Source organism: Rana temporaria, chromosome 3 (genome assembly GCF_905171775.1).
Source record: "Rana temporaria chromosome 3, aRanTem1.1, whole genome shotgun sequence".
Taxonomy (NCBI): domain Eukaryota; kingdom Metazoa; phylum Chordata; class Amphibia; order Anura; family Ranidae; genus Rana; species Rana temporaria.
The window spans coordinates 397,189,502-397,215,774 of record NC_053491.1 but is presented as its reverse complement, the minus strand read 5'-3'; the positions used below and the strand labels follow the sequence as shown (position 1 = coordinate 397,215,774).

Below are 26,273 nucleotides of genomic sequence, written 5' to 3'. Positions count from 1 at the left end.
CATACCCCTTGAAATTTTCCACATTTTGTCATGTTACAACCAAAAACGTAAATGTATTTTATTCGGCTTTTATGTGATGGACCAACACAAAGTGGCACAAAATTGTCAAGTGGAAGGAAAATGATAAATGGTTTTCAAATTGTTTTACATATGTGAAAATTGTAGCGTGCATTTGTATTCAGTCCCTGAGTCAATACTTTGTAGAACCACCTTTCTCTGCAATTACATCTACAAGTCTCTTTGGGGATGTCTCTACCAGCTTTGCACATCTAGAAAGTGACATTTTTGCCCATTCTTCTTTGCAAAATAGCTCAAGCTCTGTCAGATTGGATGGAGAGCATCCAAACTGAAAATGGAACTTCTTTATGGCTTTCTTCTTGCCACTCTTCCATAAAGGCCAGATTTGTGGAGTGCACGACTAATAGTTGTCCTGTGGACAGATTCTCCCACCTGAGCTGTGGATCTCTGTAGCTTCTCCAGAGGTACCATGGGCCTCTTGGCTGTGCCTCTGATTAATGCTCTCCTTGCCCGGCCTGTCAGTTTAGGTGGACGGCCATGTCTTGGTAGGTTTGCAGTTGTGCCATACTCTTTCCATTTTCAGATGATAGATTGAACAGTGTGCCATGAGATGTTCAAAGCTTGGGATATATTTTTTTTTTTTTTATAACCTAGTCCTGCTTTAAACTTCTCCAGCTCTGTTTCCCTGACCTGTCTGGTGTGTTTTATTGGCCTTCATGAAGCTGTTTGTTCACAAAGGTTCTCTAACAAACCTCTTTTGGCTTCACAGAACAGCTGTATTTATACTGAGATGAAATTACACAAAAGGTGCACTCCTCCTAATTAGGTGACTTCTGAAGGCAATTGGTCCCACTAGATTTTAGTTAGGAGTATCAGTGTAAAAGGGCTGAATACAAATGCATGCCACACTTTTCACATATTTATTTGTAATAAAGTTTGAAAAGCATTTATCATTTTCCTTCCACTTCACAATTATGTGCCACTTTGTGTTGGTCTATCACATAAAATCTCCAAAAAATACATTTACGTTTTTGGTTGTAACATGACAAAATTTTAAAGGGTGTGAATACTTTTTCAAGGCACTGTATATGGGTATGGTCAGCTTTACTCCGGAAGTAGGGATGCGCAGGAAATTATCGTCCATAAATAGGGTTCTCTGCGTTTTGCTGGTAGAAAAAAAAAAAGGTAATGGCCATCGAAAAACATGCATTTATGGTGCTGCTTTCATAGGTCATGTGACTCAAAAATCACATCAAAAACGCAACACAAGTTTTCAATGGAGAGGTACGTTTTTGGTGCTTGTTTTTTTTTTTTTTAACCGAGCAAAAATGCGGCAAACAGGATTTTTTTTACCACGGCAACAGAAGCACAACGTGCCAGTGTGAAGACACACATATAATTCAAAGGAATGCATTTTGCTTGAGCTTTTATAACGCAAGAGTACTTCAGAAACAGCTCAGTGTGAAACCAGCCATCGGCCAAAAAGGTGCTGAAAATAAATTCACATTCATTTAAATTCATGATATTAAAGTTGAATATAATATAATTGTATATAAGAAAAATATATATATTTTTTAAAAGCTTTCAATTTCGGGTTTCAGCCAAGTGCATCCTGAATTTTCATTTCAGTGCGCTCATATCTGGAAGTCACGTATAAATACAGCTATTCGTTTAACAAATTTAGGCCTCATGCACACAGGACATTTATTTGACTTTCCTAGAGACCAGCAGCATTTTTGCAGAAAAAATGCCTGAAGCCTATAAAAGTGTCTAAAGCTTTTATAATCTTTTCAGGAGTTAAGCTCTTGGGCTTTAATTTGTTCTGGCTATTGAAATGAATTAAGGCTCAAGCAATAGCATTTAGCAGCTTTTAGTAAAGCGAAACGCTAATCACGTCACTCTCAATCCAAGGTTTCACTGTATCTCCTCTGCAGGGCTCGTGAGTGCCTCTATACCCGTTTTAAATTTGTATGGATTTCTTTGTGGGCGATCACCTGGGCATTGAACTGAAAGAGTACAGACCTCTGGTGCTTCCAGCATCCTTTGACATTCTGCCCATGCTCCAGGCCTAGTCATAAAGAATGATGAGATCTGCCAGGAACATGTGCTGAGGTACCAATGGAAATGACCATTACTATCTATGTGCAGGATGTCAAAAGATGCTAGACTTGAAAATGTATTTTTGCCAGGATGAAACCATGTAAAACACAGATATAAAAATAAAATGCAGAGGGAGAAGGTAAGAAAATGTTGCCCTAAAACCAGACTTTTTTTTCCTAAAAAATCTACTGCAGACTCTTGATGGGGCATATTATGTATTTCATCCACTGGATAGATTTTTTCATATACTTCACATCACACAATGCATCACCAAGACCCCAAATTATAAATTCCTTTTGCTGTCATTCTCATATCATTGGTATTTGAGCTTTTCTGGGGCGATTACTTTGATTACTCTGAGCCTTCATCATTTCTAAAAATATGTCAGTATGCCCAGAGTTCTATAAACTTTAAGGAAGTAAAAATCCATAAAAGACTGGCTGTTAGCTTGGTCCCCGAGCTGGAGGGACAATCCTGTTTTCTGTCTTGACAGCATCCTGTTTCCCATCAGATGAAGGAAGTTTTTAGTCCACGTTCCTCAGAACTCTGTTGCGGCTGCCCACTCCAGCAGGAAGGATGGCTGGAACAAACATTTCTAGATCCTAAGAAGTTTTCTTGTCGGCCTCAATTAAAGCATCCTTCAGTTTCTTGGTCATACTGGGGATGAGGTTCATGTGTTCTTCTGCGCACTTCATCACACAGCTCTCCAACTGAGCCCTTACTTTTACTTCTTTATTGCCGGAATCAAAGGAGTCCTTAGCTTTGTCATTGCAGTGCATGGTGCACCGACCAAGGCGATCCTAATGAGAAATGAGATTGTTATTGAAGCAAAATATACAGCATCATTGTATGAGGATTAGTGCTTCAGGTAAGCCAGGGGCTCTCAAATACATGCACCATTCAATCCTGTTTGGGAGCCAGAAAACACTTAACATGTTACTAAACCTAGGACCCTGCAGTCACTATATCTGATCTCCCACAGGACATGGAAATGCAATTATTTTAGTAAATATAAAGTGCTAAACACCTTTTCTCATCAGCAGTATATAGTAGTGGACAGTGCTGATTGGCCCTGTGCTGATCACATCCACTCTCCACAAAAAAAAAAAAAAACGCTCTAGCAATACACACCAAACTGTGTACAGAGTGCCCCCTAAACCTGCGCTAAAGGCGAAATGTTTAAAGTGACTGCCATAAAAAAAAAGTCCCCTGCAAAAATTCAAGTAAATTCTCACCTATCCTATTGCCCACAAGATGACATGCACAGCAATGAAGACTCTTCAGAATTCAACATTTTTTTTTTTTTTTTTTTGGTTCATCAAAATAAAATATGTTCAATTTCTTAAGCCGCGTACACACCATCACTTTATGTGATGAAAAAAAAAACGACGTTTTTACACCCGTGCATGCCCAGAAGCTAGTTATGAAGCGAGCTTCAATGGAAAAACGTGGTGAACGTAACCTCGCTTTGCTAGAGCATTGTGAAAAAACGATGGTGTGTAGGCAACTTCGTCTTTGAAATCTGAAGTTTCAAAAACGTCGTTTTTTACTTCACAGAAAATTTAGTTTTTTTTCATCACAAGTGATGGTGTGTATGCGGCATTACAGTTCATTGACTTGTTAAAGCAGACACAGGCTGAGTAGAAAGGTCTGTCATCCACGAGCATGCTGCAAAGTGGGACCCTTCTTTCTGTGGAGAAGCAGTGAGGTCCAACATGTCCCCCGATTCAGAGCCAGAGCTGGTCTGCTTCCAGGACCAATCACTCGCAGGCCAGGACAGCACACAGGCATTATTGAAAATCAATTCAATAGTCTACGTATATAGCAAAAGAAAAAAAAACATCATACCAGACCGTTTAAAAGCAAATATGTGCTCCACTCACTTTGTGCTTTAATGCCCCTCTCCTTCCCAGAAAATAATTACCTCTTCTTTGCTTCCCTGCCATTCTGAACAACACTGGGAGTCAGAGGAAATACCTGGCACTTCTGGGAAAGGAGGAGTACGTGGCTAACTCCATGACACAGTGCTGTGATAACACAGCGGACACAGGGCTTTCCTTCGCTCTTACTAGCTGGACAAAGCAGGAGGGGAGCAAATGTAAGATAAGAATTTGCTGCTGGGAAGGGGAAAGTTAAAGAATTAATTTCAAGCAGTGATTAATGTCACTGCTTGAGTTTTCTACCACACCGCTACTTTCTTAACTCCACCGCATTAATCTGGCTGTCCTCCCTGTGGGAGATACATGCTAGATCTCCAATACAAGCCTGGGCTCTTTTCCAAAATGGCCGCCGGGGAACTTCCAGTTCCGGTAGTGATGTCTTCAGACATCTCATCCGTAACCATCCAGTAAAATGGCCGCGGCAGCACTTCCGGTTGCGGAAGTGACGCCGATCTATGGAGAATCAATGACGGTGCTTCAATGCGCCTCTTAGGAGCGGCGTTTTTGAAGGAAGATGGAGCCACACATGGCCAGCTTACAAACACCCACAGGCTGGTGCAGTACAATTAGTGCGGCGATTGAGGGGAGGAACACATCACCTGAACAGATTAAGGTAGGTACTTAAGGAGGGCCAAGAGGGATATGTGGTGTCATTCCCTCTCCAAATTCAGGAGAGCAAGGAGCTATTTTCTACCCCCAAGGGAAACCTGCCTGGGGAAACCAGAAACCCTTTTCAGGATTTAGCTGGATTTTGAACACAGGATTCCCAATCACTGGTGGTAAGTTTCATGAACTGCTTGGAATACAATTTCCAACCAATGAATTGATGCTTAACACTGGCATATTTTTACACAAACTGATGAGAACTTTATGTTTCTCTCTCTTTTCCCCTGGGGGGGGGGGTCTTTTCCTTATTTTATCTCCTTTATATAGGATTTCTAACGCCACCTAAATTGAACCAATTGGTTCTATCCACTCTATGAGTGATACTAAATAGGGACTTCTCTGTATGGTGCAGCCTGCAATAGGAGACATCCATGTCCCAGGACATCGAGGGGCTTTTGGTTCACACCCTTGGGCGCGGAATTTTTAAACAATAGGTGAGATTTTTTTCATCAATATATGTGCTGTTTCTTTGTTTGATGAAGAAGGTATATTATTATATATGCTGTTTCTGTATTTAAATGAAGAAAGTATAATGTTATATTGTGAATGTATTTAATATTTACATTATTTCTTGATTTACTTCAGATGTAATACTTGTTTATGCCATGATGAAGAATGCGTAGCATTCGAAGCGCGTCGGCTTTCAGCTACAACTTACCTCCCAAATTTGGTGATGGTACCGTATGCCGGACAGTATTTGCATCATTTATGATTTGTATAATGTACATTCATGTAATTTTTGAGATATTTTTGTATATGCTTAATCTATTTTTGTAATAAATTGATATAATTTTTTATACATTTTGAAACCTTTTTTGTGTTGCCTACACAATCCCACTCCATGAGGTATATTCGAATATTTTCAAGTTAAAGAAAACAAAATGCTTTGCTCTGCATTGGAAAATTAAATTTTTAAAGCTCAATTCCAGGTATTGATTTCATTGCATAGTTACATTGGTCAAGCATGAGCCAATATAAGCATGCATATACCATACATATGGGGTCACTATGGACGTGGAGAATACCTGTAGTAGTTACAGCTGCTACTACAGCCATTGTCTAGGTCCTGTGAAAATCGTCTGTCCTGCTGCATAGTAACCACAGGGTGTCGCTCATTTGACCCACGTGCAATTCACAAAATGCCTTGCATTTTTATCAGCGAATGCAAAGTGTTCTCCAATTGGATGGGGTGGAGATTGTAACATCACCGGCCACTTCACATCCAATCTGAGAAAACTGTGCGTGTCTGTGAATGATGCATGTGCTGAGTGAGCGCCCCCCTGAGGTCACTTTGCAGAAGGGCCCTTCCCCTGAATGCAGCTCTTTACTTTTATCAATATATAACATTTTCCTGAATATACAAGATTCTTCCCCATTTCCACTATCATCTAGGCTACACTGGAAAGGAACTGCTCGTGATCTGATCTACATTTCTTTTTTAAAATACATACATCAACACTCATTGCAAGTCTTCACAGTGATAATGCTGAAGCTAATGCATACTGTATGTTGCCGTTCTCATTTAACAGTGGTGTCTTACTGCCATCTGGTGGAATAATGGAAGCACTGCAATATTTTTAGACAGCTCTAGGGATAAATATAGAAGGTGCTAAAAAAAAAAAAAAAAAGGTCTGTAATTTGCAGCACTCACCTGAAATTTCTCCAGCTCACTGGTGACCAGACTTTGTGCTTGAGCAAGTGGAATGTGGCAGCGCTCTATACAGTTGTGCACAGTCTGCATAGAAGCTGCTTCATTATCACAGCACTTAGCGCTACACCGAAACATCTTCCCCTGCAAGATACAGAAAGAGTTGCTTAAATATCATCTGTTTTTAAAAATTTAAGATAGAAAGTCTTTAGCAAAGAAACCTCAGTTCACTTTTTATTTTTTTTGCTTATTCATATTAACCTATGTGGATGCGGCATCAGACCGATGCTGCATCTGTTCCTAGCCACTGAAAACCGTCGATGGCTCGGTTCTCTCACCTCCCCAAGTGGAGAGATGCTGCCTGTCAATCAGCACCTCACCTGCTCTGCTCCTCCATGCTCCATTGGAGCGCCGAGTTGTGATGGGGCGGCTCGCTGAGAGGCCGAGACTGCCATCAGTCCAGGCACCTGGTGGATCTAGACTTCCTAAGTTAGGATGATGCTGTGCCTGGACTGATCCTGCCAACGTCAGCAGAGAGTGGACTTGAGACCGCTCTACGACTGAAAACAGGTCACAGGAGTGCAAATGAATTGCACTCCTGTGACCCATAGAAGAAGCCCAGCCCAATAAGCTCAGGCTGGACTCCTTTAATCACATGTAACAATACAAGTAACAAATATTAGGTAGGTTTTATCTCATGTTGGCTGTAAAAGTAGATATACCCAATACAAGCAAGAGCTACACCCATGTTCTGAGGTCTACATACCTATACTGGCCAATTCACTCTCCTTGTCTGGATTTTTTATGTAGTAGGGCTGAGGGTGGGTGAAGAAGAGCTGGGAGAATTTAGAAGATTGCAATCCCTATGTAAATTTGTACACCTCAACATCATTGCACAATACTTCGGGGGTCAGTGGGCGGTGACTGCATATAACATGTTCCATCCTAAAATTGAGGGGGGGGGGGACATGTAACATGTTTTCAAAGGTGAATTTATCCTTTAAAACGGAGTTCCACCTAAAAATGGAACTTCCGCTTAATCCACTCCTTCCCCCCGTACATGCCACATGTAATTTTTTTTGGGGGGGAGAGGGGGCTTCAGGAGGAGTGGGACTTCCTGTCCCACTTCCTCCTTCCGCCGAGGGGCTGGTAAGGCGAATAGCTTAATCGCCTTATTGCAGCCCCTCCCTGTAGGCAAACGCCTGTCCAATCGGACGGTGCTGCTCCGCTCGCGCATGCGCAGTGGGTGCCCGGCCGTGAAGCCGAAAGCTGTCACTGCCCACACTAGGAATGAAGACGCCTGCCGGCGAGGGGGGGCGAGGAGCGGAGCCCCGGCCGGCGCGTCGCTGGAACCGTGGAGCAGGTAAGTGTCTGTTTATTAAAAGCCAGCAGCTACACTTTTTTGTAGCTGCTGACTTTTAATAAACTTAAAAAAAAGCTGGAACACCCCTTTAAGCACCCTGTTTATTTTTATTTTTTTTTCAAAGCCACGTAGTTACAAATGGTAACAAATGGATTCATTTCTGACATGAATGCAAGGAGAATAATGCAATTTAATACAGGTTGTAACAAAAGGGGTGTATAATTCAAAAACATTTATATTATACCGCCATCTACAGGATTTTAGGATACTAGCAAACCAGACAATTGTAAGCCAGTCCCTATAAAACCTCTTATCTACCCAGCATGCCTTTATTTTTTATTTTTTTGGGGGGGTGGGGGTGAATAGTACCAAGGGCAAAGCAAGAAACACAGAATTGTGGGACCTGTGTCCTTCAATGGACTTCATGAATTTGATTTTGAGGCAAGTAAAAACAAACTTCGATTCTTTCTCATTCATGGAGAGACACAGAAATGTCTACCAGTGATCAATGCCTGAAAAGCCCTGACCAGTCACAACTCACAGGTGGTGTTGGGCCCTTTAGAAGGGTTCTATGCAAAAGTAGACTCTTTGGGAGTAGAAGCCACAACAGGGATGCCAGGAAAGAGCACTAGAGTAGACACCAGGCACAACTTGGCAAGAAGTAGCATTTGCCTCCAAAGGACACTGAAGGGCAAAATAACAACACAGACGGGCTTCCCTTCTGACAAAACAGCAATCTGCCTTGTTTGCATATTGCCATTCTGCCTGTGTACTGTCTGATCAGTGGGTGCCGGAAAACATCGAGTCCACGGTGGCTCCCGCTGTATGTGACAACAGCAGAAGCGGGTCGCCAGGTCCCAAGACCCAGAAGTGTCAGATCCCGTACTAGGTGATTTAACACAGAGCATCCGCCCTGCTGCATTATATGTACGGTGGGCAGTCCACTAGTGGTTAAAGCATTAGTAAACTGCTGTTTTTATTGTTTAGCCTGCAAGGCAAAGTTATTGTGCATCGCATACTAGCACATTATGTGAAACTTACCCTCCAGCAGCACATTGTCACCACTTACAGGGCTTCCACCTACACCCAATCTTCCTTCCGGTTTGACGGGCTTCGTTCCTTTGATTGGAAGAGCCGCAATGGCATTACACCTGTGCATGTGTGCAGGAGCCGCTTTACACGCACAGGGCTCTGAAGGAACCGCACGATATGCGGTTCCTTCAGAGCGTACGCACCGGTGACGTCATTGGCAGCTTCACAAGTAAATATCTCCTAAGCGGCACACGTTTAGGAGAAATTTACTGTACCTATAGGTAGGGGTGCAACAAAAAAACTCACGGTTCCTCGGATCAGAGTCACGGATCGTATTATTTTTCGGATCAGCAAAAAAAAAAAAAAAAAATTGTAGCCTCACTGTGCCCCAAATTTCAGCCTCACCAGGACAAAGGAAGTGAGAGGGCGGCAAGCAGGGCCGGATTTCCTTTCCCAGCCGCCCCAAGGCCAGGTTCCGCAATGCACCCCCTCCCCAGAAACCGAACCACCCCCCCTTTCCAAATCAATGGGGAATGGCAATTCGATGGCAGGGGCGGCACGGTTAGTTTGAATCTTTTTTGTTTCTTTTTTTTTTTTTTTTTGTAGCTTACTTTTTTATTTTTGTTTAATTTTCTTATTATTTTTCTTATTCTTTATTTGAATTACTTTTTTTTCTTATTAATTTAAATATTATTTCTTATATTTTATAAAAAAAAATTCACTTAACTTTATTGCTATCACACAGGAGAAAACAATTCCCTGTGTGATAGCAATTGGAGGTGACAGGTTCTCTTTATTGACCCTCTCACCTCCAAAAACAGGAGTCCTAGCATGTGTGCTAGAACTCCTGTCACAGCTGAGAAGGGAAGAGCACAGCTCACCCCTCTCACTGTGTACAAAGGCGGCAGGGACAGGAGACTCAGCGGCCGGGGGGGATGAGGAGGGGGGGGTGACGGAGTCCCGAAGACAGAGCCAGCCGAGAGATGTATGAGGGGAGGGGAGGGGGAAGAGGACGGACAGCAGCACATATTCTCTGCTAGAAAGCAACTCACTGCCCGTATGTTGAAACTGTCTCCGCTCTGTTCGCACACAGCCCCACCTCCTCCTAACCCCATGCTGTGATAGACAGAACACATCTCAGCGTTGGACCCGTATTCTATCACAGCGTGATTAGGAGCAGGCTGGGCTGTGTGCGAGCAGAGCGAAGACAGTTTCAAAGTGTGTTTTACCACTCTGCAATCCCGCGGCACACCGCGGATCATGTGTGTGCTGATCTGAAGTAATTGATCCGTGCGGATCAATGACGATCTGTTGCACCACTACCTATAGGGAAACCTATAATAAAAGCTTACCTATAAGTAAAAATCATCCATGGGAGTTTACAAAAAGAAAACAGCCTTTATTATCACTTTTAGGCCCCTTTCATACTTATACGACTTGTCCCACGATTTGTGATGGCGAAGTAGCATGACAAGTCGTTTCCCATGACAACCAATCATATTAGTACGACTTCAAGTCGTTCCAACTTCAAAGTAGTCCCTGCACTACTTTGGTTTGATTTTGATGCCACTTAAGCCTCGTACACACGGTCGGACATCCGACAAACTTTCCCTTGGATTTTTGTCCGAAGTTATTTGTCCGGTCACACCCATAGCATACACACGCTCAGACTTTTCTGAAAACTTTTCTAAAACTTTCCCAACATCACGTGGTTTTTCTGCTCTTTATCGCCACCCTTTGGTTAACTTCTGCTATTGTTGGTTGATTTTAACATTGGTTCTGGGCATGCATGTTTGTACTTCGGACCGATGGCTTGCTGAACACACGGTCGGACTAGGCACCATCGGACTTTTGTTGTCGTTAAGTTTGTCCGTTTACATACCAAACTTTTTGTCCGATGAAACCCGAAAAAGTTGGTCCGATGGAGCGTACACACGATCGGACAAATGTGAAAACTTGTTGATTTTTAAGTTTGTTGGCCAAAAGTCCGACTGCGTGTACGGGCCTTTACACAGGCATTTCCTAAAATGGCGGGCAACATCGTGGCTGCGAATCGCCGCAATATCATGGTAAAAATCACCCAATTTTGAAGTCGCAGTAGTGTGAAAGGGGCCTAACTTTAAAGTTGAACTCTATGTCCTCCTCCAACACTTTTGGGAACTTTTTATGTTGGGGGGGGGGGGGGGGCAGCGGTTACCTAGATTTGACAGGTACCCGCTACTACTTCTGGTTAGATTGTCCAGGCAACACCACAGGACATTCCTCAGACCCCCCCCCCCCCTCTTCCTCCCTGGCCGCAACCTTTTGGGACTCTTTACCAGGAGCCGGCAGAACCAGTCACAGAGCGGCTTGTGTATTTGCAGTGTTGAGCTGCAATAAGTCACAAACCTCTTCCCACACTAAACATGTCCTAGCTGGGGACCCGAAGACCGACAAAGAAGTAACTCAGGTGAGGACAGCGCAGGCTTCCAGGACAGGTAAGTGTCCTTTTAGTATAAGTCAGAAGCTACAGTATTTGTAGCTGCAGACTTTTATTTTTTTGCAAACAGGCCGACGATCCTCTTACTCACTCCTGAGATGGACTATGGAATTTGTAGCGTGCATTTGACCACAACATATGTGCTATGCTTGTTCCAAGCAAACAGAAGCGAGGGGGGAAAGGAGGGCGTTACATGGAGGCAGAATCACACAGTAGGAAACTATTTCATGAAAAACTGATAACAGGACCATTAAGTAGCGGATGTGTATGAAGTATCTTTGGAGAATAAGGAAATAATTTAAAGCAGTTGTATATTGCTGAACATTTTTTTTACCCTGCAAGGTAAATCCATATTGTGCTACTATGCATCGCACACTAGCACATTATGTTCAACTTACCTTAAAACAAAGCCCTCTGCACCGAGATGTCAGATCTGGAGGCCGCTTCCATCCTGCTTCTTGGTTTATGGACTCCGGCTCTGTGATTGGCCGGAGCCGTGATTACATCATTCCCGCACATGCGCGCAGGAACTGCTGTCTACAGCATGGGGTGCTAAAGAAATGGCACAGGTGGTGTTCCTTCAGGGCACAGCTGGCGATCCTTCAGGGCACAGCTGGCGATCCTTCAGGGCACAGCTGGCGATCCTTCAGGGCACAGCTGGCGATCCTTCAGGGCACAGCTGGCGATCCTTCAGGGCACAGCTGGCGATCCTTCAGGGCACAGCTGGCGATCCTTCAGGGCACAACTGGCGATCCTTCAGGGCGAATGCGCTAGTGATGTCACCGGCTGCATGTACAGTAAATATCTTCTAAAAGGCGCACGTTTAGGAGATATTTACACTACCTATAGGAAAGTCCTATCATAGGGTTACTAATAGATAAATGTCATTGATGGAAGTTTACTTTAATGAAAGTAGCTCATGGTACCATGTAAACCCAAGCCAGGCCCACACACAAAGACAGTAATCTCTACACACAGCCCCACCTGCATTTTCCTGATGTTTTCCCTCTCCAGGTTCTTAACCATTCCATCCACGCCATTCTGTAACCGAGTCTGAACCTCCTCTGCCATTTCTCTGCTGCAGTACCATGCGCTCCAAGGACATGAAAGACTCTTCTTCCGCCCTCAACACGTCATTTCCAGGACAGCAGGTAAGCCTTACCCGGGGCGCCATCTTTCTTCCGGGCACGCTGACCTTCTCCTGAAAATGACTAAACTCTAGTCCATCAGAGAAGAGGACAGCTTCCCAGTAGTGAATAACTGCACTAATTATGAGCGCATACATATACACAGTAACAGTGGGGAGATGCAATTTTCTCAAATTAGTTTTGACCTACACAAAGATGGCCGCACGCGTGCGGAAGACCCGCCTTCTTAGAACGTCATCAGTGCGTTCCCATTGCTTCGGCGCGCTTCACCGTGTGCTGAGAACGTTGTGTGTTCGGAGCGTTATCGAGGGAACGGCATCACCATGAGCAAAGCACACCCGCCTGAGCTGAAGAAGTGAGCCGGGGACTGGGGGTGAAGGGATCATCCGGGGACTTGGGTGGGCTGTGCCCGGGAGAGGATTGTATAGGGAATGTCCGGGAACTTTTACCGGGCTGCGGCCCTTCCCTGCGCTAATCACCCGCCTTCCATTGTCCAGCATAGATCTCCGTGTTCCATGCGGGATTGGGCTCCAGTGTGCTGGGCCAGCCAGTCAGTGTATATTATATAGTATGGGGGGATTAAAGCAGAACTCCAGCTCGATGGCTTTCTAACACGTGTACAATAAAGTCACAAGGGTTGTAATACTCTGGGAAATGTACCCCCTCTTCCTGGCCAGGCCGTTTTTTGCTATATGGCCCTGCTTTACTGTAACTGAATTGTGTGACCCTACACAAATAACATGTATCCCCCTGCAAATAGAGCTTTCTGTGACCCTACACAAATAAAATGTATTCCCCCCCCCCCCTGCAAATGTATCCCCCCCCCCCCCACTGCGTCTTTTTTATTTTTTATTTCTGTGTTAAAAAAACAAAAGCGACAAAACCCAATATTTTTTTTTGTTGCTATAGAAAAGCGCCCTAAAATGTAAAAAAGAAAAATTAAATGTCGTTATCAGTTTAGGCCAATATGTATTCTGCTACATATTTTTGGTTAAAAAAAAATCCAAGTTGGTGTATATTGATTTTGTGTCAAAAGTTATCATGTCTACAAACTATGGGATAGATTTATGGCATTTTTATTTATTTTACTAGTAATGGCGGCATTTAGTAATTTTTAGTGCGATTGCGGCGGAAAAATCGGACACCTGACACTTTTTGGGAACCAGTGACATTATTACAGTGATCAGTGCTAAGAATATGCCTTGTTACTGTACTAATGACACTGGTGGGGAAGGGGTTAACATCATGGGCCATCAAAGGGATAAATGTGTCCCTAGGGGGTGTTTTCTAACTGTGTGGGGGATGGACTCACTAGATCAGGGATATGCAATTAGCGGACCTCCAGCTGTTGCAAAACTACAAGTCCCATCATGCCTCTGGGTGTCATGCTTGTGGCTGTCAGAGTCCTGCTATGCCTCATGGGACTTGTAGTTCTGCAACAGCTGGAGGTCCGCTAATTGCATATCCCTGCACTAGATGAACACAGTTATGGATGTTCTTGATTGGCAGGAACACAAGATCACTGTGTTCATCTCTGGCAGAACGGCGGTCTGCCTTATTTACATCGGCAGACCACTGTTCTAGCTCTCTTGGGGGTGATCGTGGGTTGCCGGTGGACATTGCGTCCGTCTATCTCGCTGTTTGGCGCCCACGCTGGCTATTGCAGGTACGTCATTTCACGCAGTATATGTTCTGTGGCTGGTCGGGAGATGGTTTAAACTGGTTCCACACCTCTAACTCTTATACTAACTACCCTGTAGAAGGAGATGAAGAAATATATAACTATTCTTAGGCCCCTTTCACACGGGGTGGATCAGTAATGATCCGACCCGTGAACCTCCGCTTGCTCAGCTGGGATCGCTCCGTTGATCCCCGCTGACCCGGCGGATGACAGGGCGGTCCCCGTACACTGTGCAGGGACCGCCCTGTCTTTTCTCCGCTCTCCCCTATGGGGGGATGGGATGAACAACGGACCGTCTGTCCCTGTTCATCCGATCCGCCAGACGGATGGAAAAGTAGGTTTTTCCTCCGTCACACTTTGGCGGGTCGGATGTCAGCGGGCATGTCACCGCTGACATCCGCGGCTCCATAGAGGAGCACGGAGCGGAGCGCCCGTTCAGGTCCGCCTGAAAAACTGTCATGCGGACCTGAACGGGCCGCCCGTGTGAAAGAGCCCTTAGGGTGGCATGATCATCCAGGGGAGATCACGGGCAATGGCTGCAGTGACATACATAAGCCATACACTTACATCTGATGTCTCTTCTCTATGATGCTGGGAGCCAATCATGTGACTGAACCAGAGCACTCGCAGCATAGGGAAGTTAGAATAGGAGTTAGGCTCCTTTCACATGAGAATCCAATTGGGCCCGCCTTTTAGTTTTTCAGATGGACCTGATTGGCAGGACCATGCATTCCTATGGGCTGGGGGGTGTAAATGGACTTGTGTCCTTTTTATACCTGCTTACTGTCAGGCCCGCTAAAAAAAAAAAAAAAATGGAGGAAAGCTGTACCATCTTCCATTTGAGTGGACTGGATCCGGGGCAGCTGGGTGTAAATGGACAGCAGAGTCGGTTTATACCTGGCCACCCATAGAGCAGAGTGGGCTCTGTTCAGCACTGCTCTACATAAAGGTAAAAAAACTCCTTGTGCTCTTACAACTACTTTAATCCCAAATGATGGTCTAACCAGCTTGTTCTCCCCTCCCCCCCCTTTTTTTTTTTTGTGAGAGCAATAAATGTGTTGGTGCACAATTAGAGAGGTACAAAAACACCAGGGGAGTTTTATTCCTATCAGTAAGGCTTACCTATAGGTACTGTAAATATCTCCTAAACTTCATGCGCTCTGAAGAAATGTCTGCCCATGCCGTTTCTTCAGGGCCTGTGCTGTGACCGGTGGCTCTCGCGTGCATGTGCGGTAGTTATGTAATCGCAACTCAGACCAATCGCAGTGCCAGAGCCCATGAACCCGGAAGTAACTGCAGGGTTACATTCTAAGGTAACTATTTCATAATGAGCTAGTATGCTATGCATACTAGCTCATTATGCCTTTGTCTTGCAGTTTTTTTATTGGAGGTTTACAACTTCTTTAAAGCAGAACTTCAGTCCTTTTTTTTTTTTTATTTATTTTTTTCCAACTTTCCATCTATTAAATCTTCTGCCATTGTTTTAACTTTGGATAGTAAAACTTTTAATTTTTTTTATTTTTTCTGACCGTAAATACCTTATACAACCCACTTCCTCTTTCTTGTCTAAAAAAGCCTAGGCTTATGACATGTACAGCTCTCTTACTCTTGTGAGAGTTTGGCAGGAAGAGAGGGGGGGGTGAGTCATACAAGGGCCAATGAGAGCTGGAGGTGTGCCTCTGTGTAAATCCAGGAAGTGAAAAGGCAGCAGCTTCAGCTGCCCACAGTTAAAATGGATGCAACCAGACTCAGTGAAGGGAGATTTCTGCAGCATATTTGGCAAGTACAGAATCGCAGTATATATAAAATATGCAAAGTGGCTGGAGGGAAGCTTCAGAATGGCAAAGATGTTTTTTTTACAAATTATATGAGCAGACTGCAGTTCCTCTTTAAGATGCCAAGTATCATTTATTTCTTATGTCTACAGTAGTCAATAAATGAGCTGCATTGCTAGCCAAGAAAGACATTGATTGTGGTAATGTTGTGAATACTGGTTTAACATTCCCCCCTTTTTTTTTTTTCCTTTTAGATTCATGGACAAAAAATTATCTTGTAAGTATATAGCTGCAATACTGAGGAGGATGGTTATAAATATAGAGTAATAAGATGGGTGATTTTAATTGAATGTGTTTTCTGGCATGTGAAGAGAGCCGTGGTGATGTGAAAGATGTAGCGCCTATGGTTTACTACCAAGAACTGTAATTTCCATTTTTCACCAAGGATTCTTATACTGTATTTGTTTCACAAAACCCCAGAGTATTGCATATGGCGCCCAGCAGGATAAGACGCGCAGCGTGGCAATCGGTGGTGCCAGTCTGACCCGCTGCATCTCCGATCCCTGTAAAGAGCCTATGACCTAGGCTCTTTACCATGTGATCAGCTGTGTCCAATCACAGTTCATCACATGGTAACCAGTAAGTGCCGTTCATCGGCTTTTCCTCTACTCAGGCTGACAAGGCATGAGTAGAGCCAAGCTGATTGGCTGCCCTCCTGACGGGGGGATTATCAGTACAGATCCATTGGGGGAGCTCACCAGGGATGCCAATCTGTGCCTATCAGTGTCTGTCAGAGCAGCCTCATCAGTGAAGGAGAAAATGTACAAAGTTTTATTCATAGCAAAAAATAAAAATACCAAGTGGTGAATCAAATGAAAGCTATTTGGGGGGGGGGGGGGGGGGGGGAATAAGTTTGAGTACAGTGTTGCATGACTGCACAAATGTCATTCAAAATGCGACTGCCCTGTATTGAAGTGGTTAACAAACTTTGTTGCAGATTTGTAACTTTGTTATTCCTGAAGAAATCCCTGTGTGTCTGTATCCATGTGAGAACGTGAGTCTAATGGGGCTGGCTTCTTAATAATCGGCTGCTGAACCTGTAGGGCTCGAATGAGGACAACTACTGGGTCTGCATCCCTTTAGCCTTGATTTCCTATTAAAAGTATCTCACCAAAAATGACATTTGTCGCGGGGGATGCCTGAAATGGGAATTGTATCTCAGTGTAGCTTTCTGGGAAAATCGCTGAGCCAATCTGCTTTTCTTCTAATTTTAGTGAATGGCTGCGTGTCTTTTTATCAACTTGAGACCCGTGCTGTAGACGAAACACGTCCACAACGCGGCTCTCAACTCTATTTACATTCCCCGCGCAGCAGGGAAAAACTGTGCCCGGCGTGTCAAGTGATGCGATGCGCGTGCCTCGCGGCCGTGATGTCTACCAGGTGCCCGCGATCGGCAGTGTGTAAACACAGAGCACCACGTCCTGTCAGGGAGAGAGACCGATGCTGTGTCCCTTGTACATAGGGACACAGGTCGGTCACCTCCCCCAGTCAGTGTCCCCCCCCCCCCCCACAGTAAGAATTACTCCCAGGGAATACATTTAACCCCTTTCTCGCCCCTAGTGTTAAACCCTTCCCTGCCAGTCACATTTATACAGTAATCGGTGCATATTTATAGCACGGTTTGCTGTATAAATGTGAATGGTCCCAAAATAGTGTCAAAAGTGTCCGATGAGTCCGCCGCAATATTGCAGGCCTGCCAAAAATCGCAGATCGCTGCCATTACTAGTAGTAAAAATAAAAAATCTATCCCCTATTTTGTAGGCGCTATAACTTTTGCGCAAACCAATCAATATACGCTTATCGCGATTTTTGGTTAAAAAAAATATGTAGAAGAATACGTATCGCCCTAAACCGTAGCGGTCACCAGTATGGTATTTGTACATTGAAATCATATCCCCTCTCAAGCGTCTCTTCTCCAGAGAGACCATGTGACATAACAATTGCAACAACCACCATTTTATTCTTTAGGGCCTCTGCAGCAAAAAAAATAAATTAAATTGTTTGGGAGTTCCAAGTAATTTCTAGCAAATTAAATAAAGTGTGTGTGTGTGTGTGTGTGTGTGTGTGTGTTTCCATGGAAAGCAGTGTCAGAATGGGTCTGATCTTTAAGTGGTTAGTTGAGCAGAAAGGCGCCTTTATCTTGTAGCAGAGTTATCTGGCATAAGTCTGTGTTTCTTTCACTTTAATATCTAAATTTTCTTTATGTGTTTTTAGTAAAGTTAAATGGAGGTAGACATGTTCAGGGAATACTTCGAGGATTTGACCCATTCATGAATCTTGTGCTAGATGAATGCTCAGAAGTAGCACCAAGTGGGCAACAAACTATTGGCATGGTGGTAAGTATGCCGACCATGAGTGCACAGTCTATTTTGAAACTCACAAATAACCATTTTATCCGACAGAATTAGATCCACCTATTTATGTAAATGAGGTGGCCAGGTGCATTATTTTTCCTCAGTGACTTCTTTATAGATGTACTTGTTTCCTTCCTAGATAACCAATGAGAATCTACTCTGCATGGCAAGAATACATGACTTTGATCCTTGCTTTTACCACAATACAAGGCTATGTTTAGACTAGTATAAGCGGCTATGAATGAGATTGGCTTAAAGCAAATGTACTTTATTTCAGGTTTTCTAAATTCTTGCTGAGGGCAGACCCCTTGATATGCCCCGCTCATGCTGGCAAGAAAAGGCTCTATTGTGCCCCTCTCTGATTTAGTCTACCCTTGTTCCTGTCCTGAATTCATAACCACAATCTTCTAAGTTCTCATTCTCCCTGTTGATTGAGTGCTGCTACTGGGACAGTCTCATTGGACAAGAGGATTGTGGTCGGGTCCTTGTCGTGAAACTACTTCAGAGAGGGGCACAGAAGAAGCTTTTTTGGCAAATGAAGATGTAGGGAGACGCTTTCTGATATTGGCTTCTAAGCCGAATATGTAAAAGTTTTTACATTGATTATCAGTTAACTTTTGTCTTCTCTGGAGTTTTGGCAGTGCTTTTAGATGGGTCATGTAGGGGAAATACATGTTATCAATAATGGACACTCGGGAGCATTTGCTTATATCAGACTTTAGGCCTGATATGATCTTATCAATCAGCTTCCAGGTTTTATTGAACAAGCTGAGTTCAAAAGCTGATTGGCTACCTTGTACAGCTGTTTTAGTAAATCGACCCCAATGTCTGATGTAGGGATGTACAGATACTGGTATCGGTACCGAGCATTTCCCTGAGTACTTGTACTCAGGGAAATGCTCCGATGCTTCACCCGATACCTGGGCAGTCAGGGTGATCGGTGTGGCAGGGGACTTGCAAGCACTGATCTGCCCCCTTTTCAACTGCTTTAGTTGGTCATACAGCGGTGATCGGTACTTGTAACTACCCCAAAGCCTCACCGCTGACTGTCCCCCACCCTCCATGCTGCTCTCCCCCCCTCAATGTTGTCCTCCATCCCCTCAACCTGTCAGGATGGAGAGCGGAGATAGGAGCCCCTAAATCTGGCTCCTACCTTTTCTGAATGAACAGTCAGTGATCACTGACTGTGTCCATTCACATAACTGAGCATCGTAACCTGTGTTTATGCTTCAGTTTATGAATGGAGAGGAGCTTCTCTCCATATATTTTAGCTGAGGCTGCAGAGAAAGGGACTGGGGAATCTGTATCCTTAGTCCCTTTCTCTGTCTCTTTTCTCTGTTTCATAAAAATGTAAGTAATAAAAATGCATTGACAATCCACCCCCCCCCCCCTCTTGTATCATAGTATTGTATGTGGCAGCCTCCCAATTTACTGGACATTTTTGCACAGAGTGCAAAATTACAATACTATGAACAACTATAAAGAACTATAAAGTGTACCTAATAATATAATTGTATTTTTATTTATTTTTTCCCCAAGGTCATACGAGGGAACAGCATAATCATGTTGGAAGCTTTGGAACGAGTATAGTATTAGGATATGATGAGCCTAACCTGCCCATGGTGTCAACCCTCAATTAAGTCCTCCTACTGTAGTCATACGCTTTACATTTGTTGTGCTGTTAATTTTTTTTTGTATTAAAAGGTTTTTCACTGACACGGTTTGTCTGTTCCTTAAAGTGAGCCTGTGCTTTATTGAAGTCCTTTATAAGCTTCAAATCGCAGCTTGAAAATTCAGCAGCGCAGGGGACTCTCCCTCCCCATATTAGTTTTCTGCCTGAGCAGTTGTCAAGCAAAAGCACCCTTGTATTGGTAGGGGGTGGGGGGGGGGGGGGGGTGATGAGTCGCATTCTTCATCCTTGGCAGTACTATTTTTTACAAATATTTGTATTTTTTATTTTTTTTCATTTATAGCGCAAAAAATGCTTTTATTTGGGGGGTGGGGGGGACATTTTGTTTGGGTACAGCATTGCATGCCGGCACAATTTCCATTTTAAAGTAGCACAGTGCCCAATTGCAAAAATGCTATGGTCAGGAAGGGGGTGAAACCTTCCGGAGCTGGAGTAGTGAAGAGGCATGGTGAGTATTTTGCAAATCATTTGTTGGCACAAGATTTTGGATAATGAAAGAAAACAATTTTTTTTTTTTCCAAAAACTTGTGGCAACAAATGAGATCTGCAGGAACACTCACCATGCCTCTTGGTAAATACCTTGGTGTGTCTACATTCCGAAAAGGGGTTATTTGGGGGGATGTTTGTATTTTCCTGGCATGTTGGTGCCTCTGAAATGGAGATACGTAGTCCATCAAATGTTGAAAAGTTATGCCCTTTGAAAGCCTGAAGCTGCGCTTTGAATTTTGGGCCTTTGTATGAAGCTAGGCTCCTAAAAATTCTCAGACCCAGGAGAAGTAGCAGAATGTGTTTTGGGGTATAATGCCACATTTACCCATGGGGGGGGGGGGGGGGGGGCGGGGTGTTCGAACTGTCCTGACATTTTAGGGCCTCAAAAAAAAGCACATTCAGTCTTTTTTTTTTCCCCCCAACCTACATCAATTAAATCTTCTGCCCTTGTTTTATCTTTGGATAGTAAAACATTTTTTATTCTGCCAGTAAATACCTTATACAACCCACTTCCTGTTTCTTCCCTGGTAAAAAAAAAAAACCTAGGCTTATGACCTCATGCACAGCTCACTCTTGTGAGTTTGCCAGGAAGGTAGGGCATGATGAGTCATAAGAGGGCTAATGAAAGCTGCAGAGCTGGGAGGTGTGCATCTGTAAATCCAGGAAGTGAACAGGCAGCAGCTTCAGCTGCCCACAGTTAAAATGGTTGCAGCCAGACTCAGAGGAGGGAGGTTTCTGCAGCATATTTGGGAAGTACAGAATCGGTGTGTATATATAAAATTGACATGCAAAGTGGTTGGAGGGAAGCTTCAGAATGGCAAAGACGTTATTACAAACTATGTGAGCAGACTGCAGTTCCTCTTTAAGTGTATGGCTTGATCTAGCTGACTTTGCAGACAATGTATTGAAGGTGGCAGTGATCAGAACAATTTTACTGACACGGATATTAAATGCAAGTGCTGGCAGTTATCGGGGCTAATCCTGCGAACAATGAATTTTTGGGAACACTGGTATAGTTCACTCGTCATCAAGACATTGATCTGTTCAGTGACTTATAGTGTGATTGAGATGCGCCGGGCAGTGTGGCACTAGGTAACCCTTGCTGGATGGGGGCTAACCGACTCTGATGCTATCTGAAATCACTAGTGACACTAATCCAGTGAATGAATACTGTACAATGTAGTAATGCCACTGGTGACAATCTCCTAAACGGTTTAGAAGATATTTGCACTACCTATAGCCTCATTATAGGCTTGCCAATAGGGTAAAAGTCCAGTAAAGAGAGTTTACTCCAGATTGGAGTGTTGCTACAGTATTTGTGCCATGGTAAAAGTAAAAAAGAACCAATTGCACATCCATAACATGTGATGCCAGCATATGGGTCACTGAAAATTGGACTGTTACGTTGGCACCACATACAGTTGAAAGGTGTCTCCCAATCATGTCATTTTAAAGGACTGGTGTTTTTCCTGTTGCACTTAGACTAAGTTCACATTTGCTGAAAAGGGATCCACGACAGATCCCTTTTTCAGGGTGGGGATAAGCAGCTTATGTTATGCAATGAGGAGGTGATCATGCTGCATCCTGAATGCCTGCTTTTTGTTTTTGCTGAATGGTAATTTTTTTAAAAGGACTAATGTGGGTTTAAATTTGCCAGCATGTGAGCAGCCACCTCCAGTTGTATGGTAGGCTTTAATAGGAGGGAGCTCAACCATTTGATTTTTACCTCTCCCCAACCACCTGATAGAGGCTAAAAGTCACATTAAAAAAAGGCCACCCTCTCCACTGTATGCAGGGCAGGACTTAGGGTGGTGGGGGCCCCTGGGCTTGAGTGTTGAAGGGGCCCCCTGGAGCCGAGAATTGGGGGGGATTGAAGTTGTTGAGCGGGGGGGAGCGCATTAAAGTTGTTGAGCGGGGGGGGATTTTGCAGTTGTTGAGGGGGGGAGTGCCTCTCACCTGTGCCAACAGCCGGGGCCACAGACTGTCATTAGCCCGGCTGTCGGCTTTCTTCCCTTCAGCAGCCACAGTCCTCCACACACCACTCCGGTTCCTCCTGCTTCCGTGCTGCCTCCTCTTGCAGTGCGGGAAAATTAACCCTTTTGCGGGACTGCGGGAAGAAGCTGTCTGTGCGGGAAAGTCCCACAGAATCCGTGCGTGCTGGGAGGTATGCGCAGGGCCGCCATCAGGAATTTTGGGGCCCCTTGCACAGCTTAAGGCATGGGCCCCCTGAAGCAGAGAACCTAGGGGGGGTGGGGGTGCTGCCGCCTGAAATTGAGAAGCGTGGGGGCTGCCGCAAATTGAGAAGCGGGGGGCCTTTACAACAAAAAGAAGAAATAAAGAAAACAAATATAGATAGATGGATAGAAAGGGGGTAGCCATCCGGGGCCCTGGGGACCTCTGGGCCTTTTAATAAAAAGAAAAATAAACCTCTGGGCCCTTTAATAATAAAAAAAAACATTTATAAAAAATACATAAAAAAAGGGAGGTTGCCATTCGGGGCCCTGGGGACCTCTGGGCCTTTTAATAAAACATAAACAAAAATAAACATTTATAAAAAAAATAAAAGGGGGGGTTGCCACATGGGGCCCTGGGGACCTCTGAGCCCTTTAATAAAAAAAAAATGTAAATTTTTTTTATAAAAAAATAAAAAAGGTGGGTTGCCATCCGGGGCCCTGGAGACCCCTGGGCCCTTTAAATATATATATACATATATATATATATATATATATATATATATATATATATATATATATATATATATATATATATATACATACAAAAAATAAATAAAAAAAAGGGGGGTTGCCGTCCGGGGCCCTGGGGGCCTCCGGACCCCTAAAAAATTGTTTATTTAAAGGGGGCCCCTGGGCTTGAGCCCAGTCAAGCCCAATGGTAAGTCCGGCCCTGACTGTATGGTATTTAAATACTTTTTCTCACCTCGTCTTTCAGGACAGCACCTGGAGAGAGCGCAGCTCCACCCACTTCCCAGGAAACACTGCAGTCAATGCTATAACTTCCGCCCTCTTCCACCATGGCCTCAGTTGTAGTGTTTCCTCCGGCCATGGTGGAAGCGCTGCAGGGAACCAGGGGTGTGCTGTTCTCTCCCCAGGCGGGGAAGGTGGATTTTGTTTGAGCATACCGGTGTTTTAGGTGTTAGGAGGTGATCCTCCAGGAGGCGGACTCGACTTCTCCCCTGACGCGCGGGTGAAGGTCGGGTGCTTCTCCTCTTCGGTCCGGCGAGGACAGAGGCTGCTGGAGGGTCCCGCTCCCTTAGTCCGGGCATCGTAGCTTGCGGGGGGGGCGGTCAGGTGCCGTTCTTCCGGCGTACGAGGCTCCGGAGCGGAGGGCGTAGTGGCGTCCTTTCCGGGTGGAGGCGGGACTTCCGGCGGCGCGTGGCGGCTTCCGGTTCCGGCCGCCTGCAACGCAGGAGGAGGAGTGAGCCTCGGCGGTGCTATTTCCGGGTCTCGCAGCGGCGAGAGGAACCCGGGAGATTTAAAAAAGCTGTCGCACGCCCGCAGCGTTCTGGGACCATGGAGCCAGAAGACGCAGCGGAGGTGGCGGGAACAGGAGCCACAAGCACCAGCCCGGCCCAGGTAGGAGACCCAGCGAGGGTCAATGTACCAGGTTGTTGTTATGTCCCTCTTTTCTGCCCCTTCGGGGGAGGGAAGCCTGCCTCACTCACCCTAGTCACTTCTGTGGGTGCGTGTAGTTTTCTGGTACAGCGGTGATGGGTTCTGGTTTTTATTTGTTCACTAGCTGTGTGCACTTGTGTGATTTGTTGGCTGGCGTACAAAGGTTAAACATAGCGTTGTTGTCCTTTGTGTCGTTTCAGAAAGTTAAAGAAAAACTTAAAGTGGTAGAACCTCCTCCTTCCAAGAAGCGGTGTGCTACTTGTAAAGCTTCCCTTAAAGGGAACTGGACCAAACCTTTATGCAAAACTTGTATTGCGGAGATTGTCAGGGGGGAAGCCTCTACTAGTTCGGCCTCTGAGCAGCCCACCGTTAAAGGAGCGGGGGAGTTGCTCTCTTCATTTAGGGAGGAGTTGCACCAGACTTTCCAGTCTTTTCGCTCCTTCCTGGACAAGGGTCCGACTAAAGGATCTAAGGCCAGGGCCAGTACCCCCTCCACATCTAGAAGGTTAGACAGTGAGTCCGAGGAGGAGGAACCTGAAAATGTGGTTTCAGGATCAGAGGCGGAGGATGAAGAAGAAAGGGATACTTCTTCCTCACGCTATAAACTGTCCTTAGAGGAGGTTGATGACCTATTAAGGACAATTCATTCTACCTTAAACATTAAGGAAGATGCGACTCAGCTGTCCTTGCATGACAGGATGTACCAGGGTTTGGATGAGGTAAAACATCGTACCTTCCCGGTACATAAAGTATTGTCTGAGACAATTAAAAGAGAATGGAAGGACCCAGAGAAGGCACCCTTCTTTTCTAAATCTCTGAAAAGGAGATTTCCTTTCGATGAGGATCCAACGCAGGCCTGGAATAAAAGGCCTAAACTGGATGCAGCATTCTCAAAAGTTTCTCGCAATACGGACCTAGCTTTTGAGGATACAGGTGCCCTTAAGGATCCCCTGGATAAAAGAGCAGATAGCCTGCTCAAAAAAGCCTGGGATACCTCCTTGATTAATCTTAAACCAGCTATGGCATCCACTGTGGTGGCCAGAAACCTTGAGCATTGGCTGGATCAGCTTAAAGGTCACATCGAGGCCGGTACCTCTCGTAGAGAGCTTTTGGAGTCCTTTCCAGTCCTTATGAAAGCGGTAGGCTATATAGCGGATGCTTCGGCTGAATCCGTGAAGCTCTCCGCCAGATCCTCGGCGTTGATAAATTCAACCAGAAGGGCCTTATGGGTTAAGACCTGGCAGGGGGACACAGCCTCTAAGCTGAAACTGTGTGGGTTACCTTTTGAAGGAGACTTGGTTTTTGGCACAGGACTAGACACCGTCCTGGATAGGACAGCGGATAGAAAGAAGGCTCTTCCTTTAAAAAAGGTAGATTCGGGGCCCAAGAAAATTTTTCGTCCTTTTTTCCAAGCCAAGGGTCCTAAGGAGGCACAAAGAGGTCAGGGTGGTAGACCCTGGCGGTCCCAGAGGGGCCGCGGGAAGCCTGGGGTGTTGTTTCGCTCCCCCAGCCAACCTGCTAAGCCCCAGTGACGGTCTCCCAGCTGTGGGTGGTCGGCTCCAAGCCTTCCTTCCACAGTGGGCAGAGGCGACGTCCAGTCCGTATGTACTCAAGCTGATTGCAGAGGGATACGCACTGGAGTTTTCGGGAAAACCACCGTCGCGGTTTTATGTGACCCAATTGCCCAGGGAGCAAGAGAAGTCTCGGGCTATGCTGACATTAGTGGAGGATTTTCTCCAACAGAGGGTGATTACGCCAGTTCCCCAGAGAGAACAGGGGGAGGGCTGTTATTCCCATATATTTCTTGTAAAGAAGCCGTCGGGCAAATTCAGGTTAATTTTAAACCTGAAGGTCCTGAATCTAGCTATCCGGTACAAGAGATTCCGCATGGACTCTATATACTCGGTGAGAAAGCTTCTTCCCCTGGGGTGCTTTCTAGCATCAATAGATTTAAGGGATGCTTATTTACACGTCCCGATCAGGACTTCCTCCCAGCGCTATCTGCGTCTAGCCATCAGAACAGAGAGCGGAGTGAGACATTTTCAATTCAGAGCCCTCCCATTCGGCCTTTCCTCCTCTCCCAGAGTCTTTTCAAAGGTGGTGGCAGAGGCCTTGGCACCCCTAAGGCTCAGGGGGATTTCTATAATTCCATACTTGGACGACCTCCTGCTGTTCGCCAAGTCGGAGGAGCAGCTTCT

The 26,273-nt window shown here is 45.0% G+C and overlaps 2 protein-coding genes across 2 annotated transcripts; one reads left to right on the top strand and one right to left on the bottom strand.

Annotated features, from left to right (window-relative positions):
- Nucleotides 1-2,412: 2,412 nt before the first annotated feature.
- FAM136A (family with sequence similarity 136 member A) lies at nucleotides 2,413-12,378 on the bottom strand. Its single transcript, XM_040345873.1, has 3 exons — nucleotides 12,231-12,378; nucleotides 6,376-6,516; nucleotides 2,413-2,918 (listed from the first exon to the last, which is right to left on the bottom strand). The coding sequence occupies exons 1-3, from the start codon at nucleotides 12,315-12,317 to the stop codon at nucleotides 2,721-2,723; spliced, it is 426 nt and encodes a 141-aa protein (XP_040201807.1). The 5' UTR covers nucleotides 12,318-12,378; the 3' UTR covers nucleotides 2,413-2,720.
- A 246-nt stretch (nucleotides 12,379-12,624) lies between these two features.
- On the top strand, nucleotides 12,625-19,982 carry SNRPG (small nuclear ribonucleoprotein polypeptide G). Its single transcript, XM_040345874.1, has 4 exons — nucleotides 12,625-12,749; nucleotides 16,105-16,127; nucleotides 18,125-18,246; nucleotides 19,804-19,982. The coding sequence occupies exons 1-4, from the start codon at nucleotides 12,718-12,720 to the stop codon at nucleotides 19,852-19,854; spliced, it is 228 nt and encodes a 75-aa protein (XP_040201808.1). The 5' UTR covers nucleotides 12,625-12,717; the 3' UTR covers nucleotides 19,855-19,982.
- Nucleotides 19,983-26,273: the final 6,291 nt, after the last annotated feature.